The following is a 15,735-nucleotide window of genomic DNA, read 5'->3' on the forward strand; positions in this document are numbered from 1 at the left end:
AAGAGTTGTAGGTGTGAACATTTTTCAATGTCTGACTCTCTGGAATGCTAGAAATTTGATTCTGGAAGGGCAGAATTCTTATTTGAAGGGCCAATGCCCTCATCCCATTGCCCCCAAATACACCTTGATCCATGCTGACTGGAAGTGACATTCTGGGAATCAGATATAACTTACAAGATGTGGTGCAGGCTGTTTTTTACTGTTTCAGGGTGAGGCGAGGTGCTTGCCCAATAGTATTATAAAACAGGGTTTAAAAGGAAAATTACACATTTCACAGTCATTTTTCAGGCCAGTGCGGTTTTCCAGTCATTTAAATGGGAGGGAAGTCTATATGGTGTCTGTGAAGAGTCATAGAAAGAATGATTCCCACACCTGCAATAGACAATGTTGTGCTAGAGAAAGTTGTTTAATTTAAAAAGTCCCTCACACAGGTACCATCCCCCCAATTATTTTAGGCCGGGGGGGTGTTTAAAAAAAACTTGAAGTGGTTTCTGGACTTCTGGATGGTCAGCAATATGTGAAAAGCCACTGAATTCTCACCTCTGCGACCCTTGAATAATTTAACAAGTTGTTACCCCAGGATCCAGCCCTCAGTTTACCTCTCTGTGACCCTTGATATCAAATTAATATTAGGAAGGGAGATTGCCAGCAGGTCGCCACCAGGGGGCTCTTCTGTTGGAGCATATAAAAACAGGATTCAACATGCAACATGCAGAAGATGTATGCTAGGAACAGGAACGTCTCTGCCATGAAGCTCTGTGCAGGCTGCAGAGTAAAATTCCTCCCACGCAGAAGCTGCCAGCTAGACAAAAAAATGCAAGACTGCTGAGTACTCACAAAGGGGCCTTATTCTTGGTTTCAGTATATACAAAAAACCCGTCAGAGTGCTTCGCCAGACTCCTATTCACATGCAACCACACTGAGCATTCAGCTCACACTCTTATATACTGTTTCCCCTCCTGGGGTTTTAGTCCATCCCGCTATTGGTACATCACCCAGTTTCCTGTCACCTGACAGCTGTGACTCTGCAGAATTGAAGCCTGCTAGTTTCACCTCTGTCATCAGTGTCCTATGACTCAGGACTCCAAATACTGAGTTATCATGTCTCCCAACTGAACTTAGGTTACTTTTTCACATTTTTGCTACATCTATGACATTTTCTGCCCAGAGTGCACTTTACTCTGACGTCCTCAGCATAGGAAGCCAGCCATACACATTTGGCACATCTGGATGGCTTAGCATGGGAGAAGCATGGGAGATCACTTAGGATCAAATCTGCCTAATATCTTCACTGAAGAAAGTGATGGTAGACAGCTGGATGTGGAAATTGTCTGCGTGCAACAGAGAAAGGGAGCCCCCTTCTGGGAATGAAACTGCTTTTGTCTGAGGACATTCACACCAATTTGTCTGGATGTTCCTACATATCAGACTCCATCCTTCTTCCCTTTTGCTCTTGGAAAAGCCATTGAACTCCTGAAACACTGCCTTCAGAACCCATTTCATACTATACATGCATGTGCCCAGACTATGGCAAATCAGTCTAGTTTGAATCCGGACAGAACCTCTGTTCGATTTCAGCTGGATACCTCAGTAGCCGCCCACCCATGTGTCATAGGTGGCTACTGAGCCATCCTCATTCTGGTAACCCTGCAGTTGGAGCCACGCTTTGGATTGGTACAGTATTTCCTCTTAGTCACCCTGCAGCTCACTATTACCTACTGTCTTTGCATCGTTAGGTCTTGTGTGTGCATAACAGAGAGTGGTTGTGTGTGTCAATTTTCTTTTTAAAATAAACTAAGACCCCATACAGACAGGCCAAAATAAAGCTGCTTTGCATCACTTTGGAGGTATGCTGTTTAAATGATGCATGCTTCCTAAGAGTCGGGAAGCTATGCCAAAGCTGTGCTCCAGTCCTTAGGCCTGGATTGTGGCTTTTGTGTGGCTTCCGGAGTCTTAGGACCCATGCATCATTTAAACAGCATATCTCCAAAGTGACCTGAAGCAATTTTATTTTGGCATGTCTGTATGAAGCCTAAATTAACTTGGACACAGCCTCTGGAGTTCCCTGGATTTGGAACCATTATATAAAGCTGGAGTTCCTGACTTCATGTTACTGGACCCCACTCGCTATTTCCTTTTGAGCTAAATTAAATTCCTCATTGAATTCAATTTGTAGGTGCCCCTGTTGGGATCTACTGCAATTTAGTTAACAAAGGGCCCGTACAGACAGGCCAAAATAAAGTTGCTTCGGGTCATTTTGGAGGTATGCTGTTTTAAAAATGCATGCATTTTAAGAGGCCAGAAGCTGCGCCAAAGCTATGTGGCAGTCCTTAGGACTGGAGTGTGGCTTTGGTGCAGCTTTTGTCCTCTTAGGACGCATGCGTCATTTAAACAGCATACGTCCAAAGTGACCCAAAGCAGCTTTATTTTGGCTTCTTTGTATGGGCCCAAAGTGAAATTGAAAATAGTCTAAACCACGTGTGATAATGATGGTGATGATTATATCCTGCTCCCCACCCCCCAATTTTGGGACTCAAAGCAACTTGCAAGTTAATACAGATAAAGCGAAAATACTGAGCATCATGTAAACTTGTGTGTGCTTCTGTGCTTGTTATAAAACTAACCATAGAATTAAAAGTAGTTAAAATATTAGAATTTAAAGCAGTTTAACATACTGATGGAGAGAGCATAAATACTCCGAAGACACTGGATCCTATCTGATTTTGGAAGCTAAGCAGGATCAGGCCTGGTTGGTACTTGGATGGAGGACAGTCAAGGCATACCAGGTGCTGTTCGCTGTATTTCAGAAGAAGGCAGTAGCAAACCACCTCTGAGTATTCTTTGCCTAGTAAAACTCTATGAAATTCATGGGGTCACCATAAGTTGACAGGCGACTTGAAGTCACATACATGCATGCACACAAAATATTGATGAAAACTTTGGGCTGATGTTTATCAGGACTCCTTTTTGTGTGTGTGTGTGATTTTTATCTCTTTCTTCTCTCCTAGGTAATGGCCATTGCCACTTTGGCAGCCTGCTACAACAACCAGCAGGTCTTCAGGGGAGTGGTGAAGATTCGGAAGGGGCAAGCCGTCACGCTGATGATGGATGCCACCAACATCCAGGCTGTCAAAGCCATTATGTACCAGTATGTGGAAGAGGTGAGTTGTGTGTCAGGGACTGAATAATGGGGTTTTAAAAAACATGGAATAAATATTCCAGCCCGGATCCTACTTGTAATAGAATAGGTCCACTAAATCATTTGTGGAATGGTGAGTCAACACTTACATAAATCTTACTGGTTCCTTCTAGATGGAACTCTCAATAGGTTTTAGGCCTAACTGTCCCTTTGTTGTAAATGTCCCTTAGATTGAGCTATTTGTGGGGAGTTTGCCTGGTTCATTTCTCACATCTGACCAGAAATTTTCGCATCTCTGCCTTTTTGTGTCTGCACTGGATTATTGCCTCTTTTTAACTGTCCTCTTTAGATTCCAAATAGGTTTTGTTATTGTTAATTGCTGTCAAGTTGGCTTCCTTATGGTGACCCTATGAATAAGAGACCTCCAAGTCACCCTGTCATCGATAGCCCTGTTCAGTTCTTACAGACTGAGGACTGTGGCTTCCTGGACTGAGTCTATCCCTTTATTTTTAAGTATTTATGCCCCGCTCTTCACTTTTCCTATTGTCTTCTACCTTGCCAAGCATCATTGTTTTTTCTCATGAATCATGACTTCTCATCATATGCTCAAAGTATGACAGTCTAGTCATCTTGGTTTGTAAGTAGTGTTCAGGCTTGACTTCCTCTAATATTCATTTGTCTCTTTTGGGAGTCCATGGTATCTGTAGGGCATATTGTGAGAATACATGCCTCATTAGAAAAGGTAGTAATGCTTGAAAAAGTGGGAGGCAGTAAGTAGAACACATTGCAGGTGGAATAAACACAGTTAAAAAGCCATGGCACTGAGTTTGCAAGACCTAAGCAGAGCAGTTGATGACCAGGGCTCTTGGAGGTCTCTCAGTCATAGGATTACCATAAGTCAGAGTCAACCTCATGGCAGTAAACAACTACTACAGCCCTTTCTACAGCCCTTTCTACAGCCCAGTCAGCCCAGAAGGGCCCCAGTGTTAATTGCTTATACATCTCCATCATTTCTTTGGAAAGAAAAACCAAACTACCATACAAAAAAATGGCTGCAGCACCTCTGACACAGCACCTGTTGATTGTGGGTCCCAACCAACCTTAGTCTTTTATCTTACGTTGAGCCCTTTTTACATGAGCCTACCCAGCAACTTAGCAGAAAAATCAGGGGAGGGGGATTACAACTCCCATGCTGACTAGGGGGTTCTAGGAGCTGTCCTCCAAAATAGTCATTTCCCCAGATTCTGACTACCTATTGAGTCACCTCTGAAATTCTGCCACCAGGTACTCTGCATGTTGCAATGATTGCTGAATCCTTACCTGCTTGGTTAAACCTGTCAAAGTTTGTGCTCTGCTTGCATAACCTTTTAAGAGTCCACAGTCACATGCACAGTGAGGTAGCATGCAGGACTTTCTAGAAAGGTTGTGATAAGATGATTATTATTGTATTATTTATTCACTAATTAGAGTGCAGACAGACTTGTATGGGAGGAGATGCCTCTTCAGATAGGACATATAGGGATTATAAGTCATGCACAGAAGAAACTGGAGACATGTTTCAAGATGCTCAAGAGATGGTTGCTTCATTTGTCAAAAAGCTGGGTGCATTTCAGCATTTATATACTTCTAATACTTTCTTCAGGGGCTATGTAAAATCATAAAAGGACAACACATAAATACATGGTACCTCGTTGCATAAAATTATAATTACAGTGCCTGCATTCATTGGGACTAATACAACAACATCTTTTCAGCATCTTGGGAGGCATCTCCAGTTTCTTGTGCGAATTTCATTGGATGCTCCCAGATTCTGCTTCCTTTATAAGTCATAACAAGTACTTTAAGTTGTGCAAATATGCACTTTTCATTTCTTGAATCTCTGTCTAGTCTAAGTGCTTGAATTTGTACTGAAAAGTCCTTTCTGCAAATGGAATCTCTTACTGAAAGTTGATTCTTCTCTTGATAGATCTACCAGAAGATTCCTAGCACAGACCCTTCCTCCAGCAGAACTCAACAGATCGTTGTCTCTGTCCGCTCCATGAGCTTACCTGGTGGAGTGCTGGTCTCCCGGACCCATTACTCCCCCATCTACTTATCCTGTGTGATGCTTTTAGCAGCCCTGAGCTGGCAGTATCTGAGCACAGTGTCGAAGGTGGCTGAAGAATACGTACACACTGGGGAGAACTGAGAAAGAAATGGTGGTTTTCTTTTTGAAGGAAATGTGATTTCAGACCAGGAGGGCTGGATCGGATTGGAGTCCCAGGACTGTAGGAAGCCAGGCACGAAACTTTGAATTTGCAAGTTTGTTTGGACTGGAAACTTACACCTCTAGATGTAGCTGCTAACAAACTGAGGTTCCTGAATGGAAACACCCTCCTCACTCTACCTTTTCCCTTTTTGGGTGGACTGGTTATGGACAAGTCTTTTTGAGTCTTAATATATTTTTCAGCAGAGCATTTGAACTGCATTTTGTTTTGTTTTGTTTTTTTCTGATGTAGGATATTTTTAAACTAGGAAGTTGGAAAGTGCCTCTTTGTTGCTTGTTAATTTTGACAGTAAAAAAACAAAAATTGTTGTGATGAAGTCTGGGCTCTCATCTTTGATGTGTTGGTCAGCTGGTGTCATATACAGGCATTAGTTCCCTTATTCATGTGGCTGGATTTTGGGGGTTTATATGTAACATTCTTATTCAGTTGAAGGTTATGAATGTGGAATTACACATGTGGTTCCATTGCATATTGTTGTGCAGTATATTGTACATGTTGGCTTCACTTTGGGACCTTGCTTAAGCTTTATGAGCTTTGCTGGTATTTGGCTGGCAGGTTGGAGCTGCTCTGCTGCTCCTGTTTTCTTTTATCGGACAGTCTGAGAGAAGAGGTAGCAGAAGAAGCAATGTTTATTGCTTGGGGGACACTTGAAGCTGTGTGAAGAAGACATGTCTCTGGTGAAGGAGAGGAAGGGGTATCTGGGGTCAGTTCTTGGAAACTTTCAGATTGGAGTGGCTCTTGTAGTTAAAATCTCTCACTTTCCCCATCCTTGCCAGTCTCCAGTCCAAGGCATGTGGCCTCTGGAAACCTCCAACATATGCACCAGCTGTGTCCATCTCCACCCCAACGAAAAAAGGATTGTGAGCCCTTCCGCACCAGAGAGAAGCTTCTTCCTTTGCACCCAGTTGCCTTGAGAGCAGCAACCAAGCAACTGGTTGAGCGACTAAAAGGCCTCTTGTCCACACTGGCCTTTGCTGGAGGATGGGCATGGGTGAGAGGCTTCTCAGCTGCTGTTCAGCCAGCTTACTTGGTTGCTTCTCCCAAGATGACCAGGTCCAAAGGGAGCAGCAACCGAGATTGGTTGTTTTGAATTTGCACTAGAACTATTAGGAATATGCATTGCCCTATTCTGGCTAGAACAGAAGTTGGTACAAGGAGATGTCAACCTATTAAAAAAGTGAACTTTCACTCTTTCACAGTCTAAAAATGTTGGAAGGGTCATTGTCCAAGAGAAAAGGGGTCAGTAGCTGGAAAAAGTTTGGGGACCACAGCAATCGATTTGCTATTTATTATTTACTTAATTTTTATGCCACCTTTCTCCCAGAAAGGGACCCAAGGTGGCTCACAAGATAAAAACATTTAAAAGACTTCACAGTAAGGATGTAAAAACAGTTCAAAGCGTCTCATTAAAGCAGTATAAAATAAACATAAAAATGTTCATAAAGTTAAAACATAAGTGAAACACCCACCCTGTATAAAACCTCATATACACCTCATAAAAACCCATATAAAAATGATCAATTTTAAAAGACTAAAAAACCCAAACAAATACCTAAAAATAATAATAAAACCAAACTCTTTAAAACAAGTTAAAACCATTTAAAAGGATACAAACCATAGAGACTCTGCATATTGGATTGAAATCAATAACAACATTGACAGGGAGGTAGTTTTTAATTTTGCCTGCTGGCAAGTACTAACATAAGGAAGGCAAAATTACTTTTGCTATCCATTATGAGAAGGCTGTGGGATGGCAGATGATGATATTCGTCTAAAAAGCCATCAAGTTGACTTTACGTTATGGTGACCCTATGAATGAGTCTTACAAGTCACCCAGTTGCCAACTCAGGTCTTGCAAACTGAGGGCTGTGGCTTCTTTGACTGAGGTCCAAAACACATTGCAGAAATAATCCCGTTTGAGACTGCTTTAACTGCCCTGGCTCAATGCTAGGGAATTCTGGGAACTGTAGTTCTGTGAGACATTCAGCCTCCTCTGTCAGAGAGCTCTGGTGCCACAATAAAGTACAATTTCCTGAGCTTATCCAGCTGGAATGCAGCCTTCTTTTCCTACTGCTTTCTACTTTGCTAAGCATTATTGTCTTATTGTCCTTTCCAGTGTGTCATGTCTTCTTACAATATGACCAAGTTTCAGTTTAGTCATTTTGGCTTCTGGGAAAGTTCAGCCTTGATTTCTTCTAGCACTCATTTATTTGTCATTTTAGCAGTCCACAGTATCCTCACAACTCTTCTGCAGCACCACATTTCAGATGAGTTGATTTTGTTCCTGTCAGCTGTCTTCACTGTCCAGCTTTTGCAACCGTACATAGAAATGGGAAATAATACTGTATATTGATGTAATTTGGATCCATTAGTTTGTGTTCTAGTTTCTGGAGGATGTTTTTAAAACACTTTCAAAGGCAGTTCTAAACATCCAGTTCATCAGTTTAATGTCTTAATACTCACAGGTTTTTAAAAAATGTTTATGAATTGGCTTCTACTAAAAGTTGAGGCCTGATTTGCTTCTGGAACTACACATTTCTTTTTTAAAGCAATCCATAGTATCCATAGAGCTCTCTGTAGACTTGACCCTATTTTCTTGAGACAAAATATAGGACATTGGGATGGTAGAAATGGGACAGAATTATGTAGTATTCCATATTCATTGAAAGTAAGGCGATAACAAAAGTTTTATGACATGAATATACAATTATTCTTTACCAACAGAACTCATACATAGGTAGCAGTAGAGGGGGACTGTATCATCAAAAGCGTACCATGAATATTTCTCCAATGAAGTAATCTTATGGTGCAAATTTTGTTCTCCTCACACTCCATGAGACAATTTTTGTTTTTTTGTGTTGTTTTTTGGACAACCATGATTTCGAACAGGGATTGTCAAACTTTTTTTGCAAAATAAACAGGGCATTTTTCTTGCAAACGGGACAACGTTGACATTTATATTAAGAAGACGGGATGGTTGGGAAAGATGGGGGGAAATAGTATTGTCCCTTTTCAAACAGGGAAGATTATCGCATATTGTTCTCAGAACGTTCCAAGACGGAACGTTCTGGGAATGTTCTGGGAACAGATATTACTGCATTGAGGAAAGTGGAACGTGATGGGAACGCATTTTACCGCACAGCGCATCCCTTTTTCTTGAGAATGTTCCCAGAACGTTTGGCTGTAGCGCATGCATATTTCGTTTGGAGGACTGTAATGATGACATCTCCACTCTGTGGTTGTTTACATAATTTTCCCTGGGTCCTCTCAGCTCCTTGAGTCTCCGCTTTGGCCTCTGCTGTCTCCGCTGTCCTTCTGGCTTGCCTCGATCATTCCCTTCGTTGTCTTAAGGCTCATTCCTACTGGCATTTTTTAACTGGAAGGAACTGGGAAGATTCGGTTTCTGCCCCTCTGAATGCCTCTGGAAGCAAGTGCCCACTACAAATACCTTAATCAGGGTATTTAGCCCCGGCAGCCATTGCAGCTCTTTAAATCGGTTTGAAAGGAAGAGTCCTCTGCTGTCACCCCAATTCCTCTTTTTGGCAGCTTGTCACCCTTTTGCCTCCTGTGTGTGTGCATGTACTGTGTGCCTTCAGGTTGTGAGCTTCCCTCTCTGCTTTAACTCTTCTGGCTCTTTGCTATGGAATTCTGGGAGTTGTTTGCTTGCTTTTGTGTGATGCTCCAAACGGAGGGGCTTTTGTGAGTTCCCTCCTGGAACAGATAGCTCCTCTCCCTCTCTCTCTCTGCCCTGGTCCCCTCCTTCCTTTCCTTCTCTCTTTTCCCTCTGTTTTGCCCTCCTCCTTCACTCTCTTTCTCGCTGCTTATCCTTCCTTCCTTCCTTCTCTCTCCCTCTTTCCATTTTCTCCTTCCCTCTCTCTTTCTCTCTCTTTCCCTCCTTTCCTCTTCTCTCCCTTGTCCCACCTTTCCTCCCTTTTTCCTTCCTTCCCTCCCTCCTTCTTTCCCCCCCCTCTCTCTCTCACACACACACCTTCCCTCACTGCAGTCGCTCGCCTGCCTGCCTCCCTGCCTGTCATTCTTTCAACCAATCAAGAGACGGAGGAATGTGAGAATTGGGAACGGATAAGAACACTACACAGACCTCTTTTGGAACGTTACAGCTTGCTGGGAACACATCTAATCCGTCCCCACCCTGGAACACATGTGGAACACATCGGGAACGTTCTGGGAACCCAATGGGACCACATACGTGCAGTATACTTAAATGCGTTCCGTTCCCAGGACGTTCTCAGAACGCAATGCGGTATTCTCCAGTATGTATGGCTAGCCTAATCTAGCAACATATTTCAGAGGAAGCAATTCAGTCTCTCCCAAAACTAAACTCCATGCAGGCCTTTCCTTGAGACTGAGAGTGTGCGACTTACTTGCCTAGTGGGTCTTCTTGGTTTGTTCAGAGAGTCTGCCTTTGGTGACTTGGGTGTGTGCAAGTGTGCACCTTCAAGAGGTTTTCTTGGGAGGTTTGTTCAGAGAGGGTTTGACTTTGCCATCCTCTGAGGCTGAGACAGTGTGACTTGCCCAATGGTTGTTTTTTTTTTTTGTTTTTTTTTTGGGAAGATTTGTTCAGAGGGAATTTCCCTTAACCTTCCCTTAAGTCTGAGAGAGTGTGACAAGCCCAGTGGGTTTTTCATGCCCAAAGAAGGGATCGAACCTTGGTTCTCCTCCACTGCTGCCTGCTGCCGCACTTCCTCAGATGTATTTAGTCTCAGAGGTGCTCCAGAATCTCTATGACTTTGAATTCTATTATTATTATTATTACTAACTGAAAGAAAGAAGGTGGCAGCATGAGCTTTCCTAAAGTCTGCTTCCTCAGATGCATTTAATCTCAGAGGTGCAACAAGATTTCTATAATGTAAGCATTTATATTAATGCTTTTTTTTTTAAATTAATAATGTTTTTGGCTTTTAGCTGGTTATGTCCTCCATTTTTATTGAATGGCTTACATTTTGGGGTAAATTTTGTCCTACATTTTTTTTCTACATTTTGTCCCGGTTTGGTGGTAGAAAATTATGACAACCCTACCCCAAAGGAGCCATGACACGTGGCTCCTTTGTCCACAGCAACAGAGGCCCCAGAAGCACCCTGGAGTGGCACTATGACATTCCTCATGTGCCGCACCATTTGGACACGGCGCATAAGCCACATCATCGACACACACCCCATGTAAACGGCGGTGTGCCAAGATGGTGCCTGTGCAGCATATGTCTTCGGATTGGTTCTCTCTGATGGAGTCATGAAAAATATAGGGGCCCCAAATGTACTTTCTGCCCCAGGGTCCCTAAAGGACTAGCTACGGGCCTGACTCCATAGAAATTAGAGTGGAATTGTTATTGCTGTTATTGTGTGCCGTCAAGTTGTTTCCAACTTATGACAACACTAAAGCAAGCCTATCACAGGGTTTTCTTGGCAAGTTTCTTCAGAGGGGGTTTAGTGTAAAGGGGCCCCAGAGGTGAGAATTGTGTGGCTCTTCACATGTTGCTGACTGTACAGAAAACAGTACAGCTATTGAAAAAAAGGCCCTCTTGGGCCTAAAATAGTTGTGGGGGAGATGGCATGTGTGCCCATTAAGGGGGGCAAGGGACTTTTTAAAGTAAACAACCTTCTCTAGCTCAACATCTGTATATTGCAGGCATGGGAATCATATGACTCTTCACTATAGATCTTCCCATTTAGGTGGTGAAAACCCTCAACTGACCTGAAAAATCACTCTAGAGCATGTGGCTTTCTGTTTAAACCCTTTCTTATAACACCATTTAGGGACCCACCCTGAAACAGCAGGGAATAGGGTGCTCCCCATCATGTGGGAATGCTTTCTGATTCCCTGAATGTCACTTCCAAGTCAGCCAAAAAGCTAGCAGCATGGCCTGGAGTGTAGCAGGATGAGGGCATTGACCCTCCAAATAAGAATTCTTTCTTGCCCCAAATGGAATTCAGTCCCCAATTTCTATCATTCCAGATGGGCAGAAAATTTTTCACACCTACAACTCTACTATTTGCTGTGGCTGCATTCGCTTGGTATCTTTGACTGCCCCTTTTCTGAATTCCTAACGGAATTGGTAAGTTACTACAATGGGAATATGGGAACTGAAGGAAAAATTCATTGGGTGTAGCAGAAGTCTTAATTGGGGGGTGCAATGCCCTTTTTTTGCCCCCCATTAGTTACCCCAGAAGGGCCAGAAAGACCTGAAACGTAGGCGTGTTACAGACCGCCCGTTTGGGGCAGCCTGTAACTGGCCCTTTCCCCGCCAGATCGGGGCCTCAGCTGCCACAACGGCAGCCTCTGAGGCCCTGATCCGCCGCTTTCCAGGCTGCGGGGAAGCGGCAAAAGGCCTCTTTCCCTGCGGCCTGGAAATGGGTGTCCTTGGGGCTTCAAGGACACCCAGCGACGGTGGGGACCAAGAGAAAGGGGTTACTCGGCCCCTTTCTCATTTATATTGCTGGCGCAGCCATTTAGAGGCTGCGCCTGCGACGCAAATCTTGGAAGGAGCTCCAAAATGGAGCTCCTTCCTGTGCTGCAAAAAGAGCGCCCCGGCGCTCTCGCGCAGTGTGACTACGTCACTTCCGCGCCGCCTTGTTTGGAGGCGGTGCAGTCATGATGTAGTCATGGCGGTGCCCATCTGTATAGGGTGCCGCCATTTTCTACGCGCTTTGCACATATTAGGATTAGGGACGTCAGGAAGTGACGCCCCTTTCTAACCCTAGTACGCGCAGAGCGTGTACTTTTTGCCCGTCAGGAACGGGCCCTAGTCTACTAGGACTAGCAGATAGCATGATACTTTGAGCAGAAATATATATTTCCTACCATCTGTTACCTTTTTACTATAGAGATGCTGCCCTGGCTTGAATGCAGCAGCCCATCAGTCTCAGGATTTGCCTAGGAAATTCACGCTACACAATTGTAGCACTGTGATTCTACTTTAACAATCATGGTTCTGTTCTAGGGACTCCTAAGATTTTGTCACATTTTCAACCAGAGAACTCTAGTGGATCATAGATCAAAGAGCTGGAAGAGACCTCAAGGGCCATCCAGTCCAACGCTCCGCCATGCAGGAAGACACAATCAAAGCACTCCCAAAAGATAGCCATCCAGCCTCTGTTTAAAAACATCCAAAGAAGCAGATTCCACCACTCTCTGAGGCAGGGTATTCCACCGTCAAACCACTCTTACCACCAGGAAATTCTTCCTAATGTTTAGGTGGAATCCCTTTACCTTCAACTTGAATCCATTGCTCCATGTCCTGGTCTCTGGAGCAGCAGAAAACAAGCTTGCTGCATCCTTAATACATTGCACCAGCGTCATATGCTTTCAGCCACTTCTTCCAGTGCCACACACCGGAAGAAACAATGGCGTGTGCACCTGTGGTGCACGCACGCCACCCCGCACCACTGCGAGCACAAGCCCTATTACTTGTAATGGGGCTCGAGCATACACGTTTTTTGTTTTACGCAGGGGAGTCCGGAACGGATCCGCCACGTAAAACCAGGGTGCACTGTATGACACCCTCTCAAATACTTAAACATGGCTATCATATTACCTCTTAACCTTCTCTTCTCCAGTTTGTAGTTTGGATCCCCAAACTACAAATTCTAGGATTCCCTAGGAAGCTGCCTTGGCAGAGTGGGCTCATAGTGCTATAACTGTGTAGTGTCAAAAAGCTTGTGACATGCCTTCCCATGAGGCAGAGGCCCTCAGACACTGTCCAACAGCCCTGGGAGGTGGCACAGAAGTTGAACAAGTACGTCTAGATGTTAGGGTTGTGATGAAAGGCATTGGTGATGAGTGTGTTTATGCACTGCACAGTTTTGTTGCAGTTGTGCCACAATGGTTGGTGTAACCTGGTGCAGAGGGATGCAGACTGCCCTGTCCTCCCTCCTGCCACCTCACTCTCCTGCCCCCTGCCCTTCTGCCTGCTCAGAACACTGCTGAGTGGGATGGCATTGCAGCCTTATATTCATGATCTGCTGTGCCTGCTCACCCAGCAGCTGTGCCAGAATCTGAAGGCATACATCCCCAGCAGTGGCCTTCAGAGGAGCGATGGGTGATGAGCCTTGCTGGAATGTGAAGACACTTCACCCCTGCAATGGTCGCTGCTGAGGGGGGCAGTGCTGCAGCCCCCACAAGGCCCAGCTGTTGCTGAGGGTGGCACTACAGCTGTTGGAGGGACCTGGCATCGCTGCTGGGCAACTGAGAGAGGGGGGCTACACCTCTTCTCACTTGCCCAGTAGCCATGCCATTCCTTCTAGGTGTACCACCTCACTGGGTATACACCTCCTCTGAGGGGTCATCTGGTACTGTCTGCACTCACCCTGTGCACCCGAACTGACGCCTATGCTTTATTGATGTTATCAGGCTTGCTTAGCTCAGCCATCTCCTTTGTGTACTTGCTCCAAACTTGGGAGCACCCAGTGGGTGTTACGAAAGCCTGCTAAGCAGAGGTGGGTGGGATGTCGCAATGCCATAACTAGAAAAGTCTCTGACTCCACCCTTTCCTTGAAAAGACTGATACGGAGGAACTCAGTCATTCTGGCTTGTGCATATTATTGCTGCAATGGTTGTTATTGTTATCTACTATCTGCAGCCACAAGGTGCATGTGGCATGCGGGTTTGGAAGTTAGAGGGATTAACTGACAAAAATGGGAACTGTTTAAAGAAGAAAGGGGGAGAATAGATTTTGAAACTTAAAACTTTAAAACTAGAGTGTTTGAATGAAGATTTGGAAACACAATGCCTAAGATTGAGCAATTTTTACCTATTGCATCAGTTAGAATTTAGTCAGGATTTAGTTACTTTTGGGATGGGTTGCAGCATATGTCTTCGGATTGGTTCTCTCTGATGGAGTCATGAAAAATATCCATAAATAAGAGCCCATTGGTAACCAATTTCCACTTGTATAGCGAGTTCAGACTGTAACTCCAGAAATTTCTGAGCATTGGTATGTATGTATTTATATATATAATAGAAACTGTTACATTTTTAAAGAACAAATGTTTTTTAAGAGATGTTTTATGGGTTGTCTCAGACATTATATACATTGTAAATGTTCTTATTTCAGAATAGCCACTGGATGAAAGAATAGGGGGCATGCTTACAAAGGGAGTAGATAGAGAGACTTATAGCATGAGAAAAGAAATCTGAAACTGAAAGGATTCATCCAGGTTTTTTTTTTTTTTTTTTTTTGAAGAAATGGATTATCTAGATCCATTTCAATCTGGCTTCAGACCTGGCTATGGGATGTAAACAGTTTGGTTGCTTTGGTGGATGACCTATGCAGGGAGCTGGACAGGGGGAGTGTGTCCCTGTTGGTCCTGCTAGACCTCTCAGCGGCTCTTAATACTGTCAACCATGGTATCCTTCTGGGTCACCTCTCTGGGATGGGATTTGACGGCACCTTCTAAAAGTGGCTTCAGTCCCTCTTGGAGGGGTGAACTCAGAAGGTGGTATTGTGAAACTCCAATTCAGCCCCCTGGCTATTGGCCTGTGGGGTCCCCCATGTTATTTAACATCTACATGAAACGACTGGGAGAGGTCATTTGGAATTTTGGGGTGTGGTGCAAACAGTATGCTGATGATACCTAACTCTACCTCTCTTTTCCATCTGACTCCAAAGAAGCTGTCTCTGTACTAAAATAGTGTCTGCTGTTAGTAATGGACTGGATGAGCATGAACCTGTGGCATCACTAGGGGGGTTCAGGGAGGGGTGCGGACCGCACCAGGTGACACACTAAGGGGGGGCGGGTGACACCACTGCTTCTCAAACACCTACTTTTCGGCAGATATGGGATGTGGCATGCATCTGCTTCCCTTTAAAATGTCTTAGAAGATGGTGGGTGTGGGGTGAAGCTCAGTGGGAGGGGAAAGGAGAGGCCCCAGAATTTTTTAAAATTCAAATTTCAAAATTTTAAATTAATTTTAAAAAATTGTAATTTTTTTTAAAAAAAACTTTCTTTAAAAACATCACATTTTAACAAAATTTTCACTATACGTATGTAAACACATTTAGGTTGTGCATGTGCTATTGTAATTTGAAGGTATAATCTTAATTTTGCTAGTTGTTTATGTCGCAACCATTAGCATTACACTCAGTACTATATGGGAATTACGATTTATGGGTAGCGTTATGCTCCTGGGTTCAGATCTGAGACTGGATGCCCAGTTTTCAGCAGTTGCCATGAGTTCATTTGCACAGTTAAAAGTTGTGTGCCAAAAATAAGAAGGATTAATAAGGGGAGCGATTAAAAAAGAGGTAATTGTTATAGACAGGAAAGGATAGATGGGAAATTTGAAGAGAGGCAATCATACCACAGCTTTCCCTC

General features: G+C 43.9%; 1 protein-coding gene across 5 annotated transcripts in view; it reads left to right on the forward strand.

The window, feature by feature from the left end:
- LOC149310375 (squalene synthase-like) overlaps positions 1–5,722 on the forward strand; it is a 29,977-nt gene extending 24,255 nt beyond the window's left edge. For all 5 annotated transcript variants that reach the window (XM_089528810.1, XM_089528809.1, XM_089528808.1 and 2 more), the window contains 2 exons: positions 3,009–3,161; positions 5,106–5,722. In XM_089528810.1, the coding sequence (XP_089384936.1) occupies positions 3,009–3,161; positions 5,106–5,327 (375 nt within the window). In that variant the 3' untranslated portion in view covers positions 5,328–5,722. The remainder of the gene's footprint in view (positions 1–3,008; positions 3,162–5,105) is intronic.
- Positions 5,723–15,735: the final 10,013 nt, after the last annotated feature.

This window comes from Sceloporus occidentalis, unplaced genomic scaffold (genome assembly GCF_023333645.1).
Source record: "Sceloporus occidentalis isolate IW3139 unplaced genomic scaffold, rSceOcc1.0.p SCAF_6, whole genome shotgun sequence".
NCBI classification, from domain to species: domain Eukaryota; kingdom Metazoa; phylum Chordata; class Lepidosauria; order Squamata; family Phrynosomatidae; genus Sceloporus; species Sceloporus occidentalis.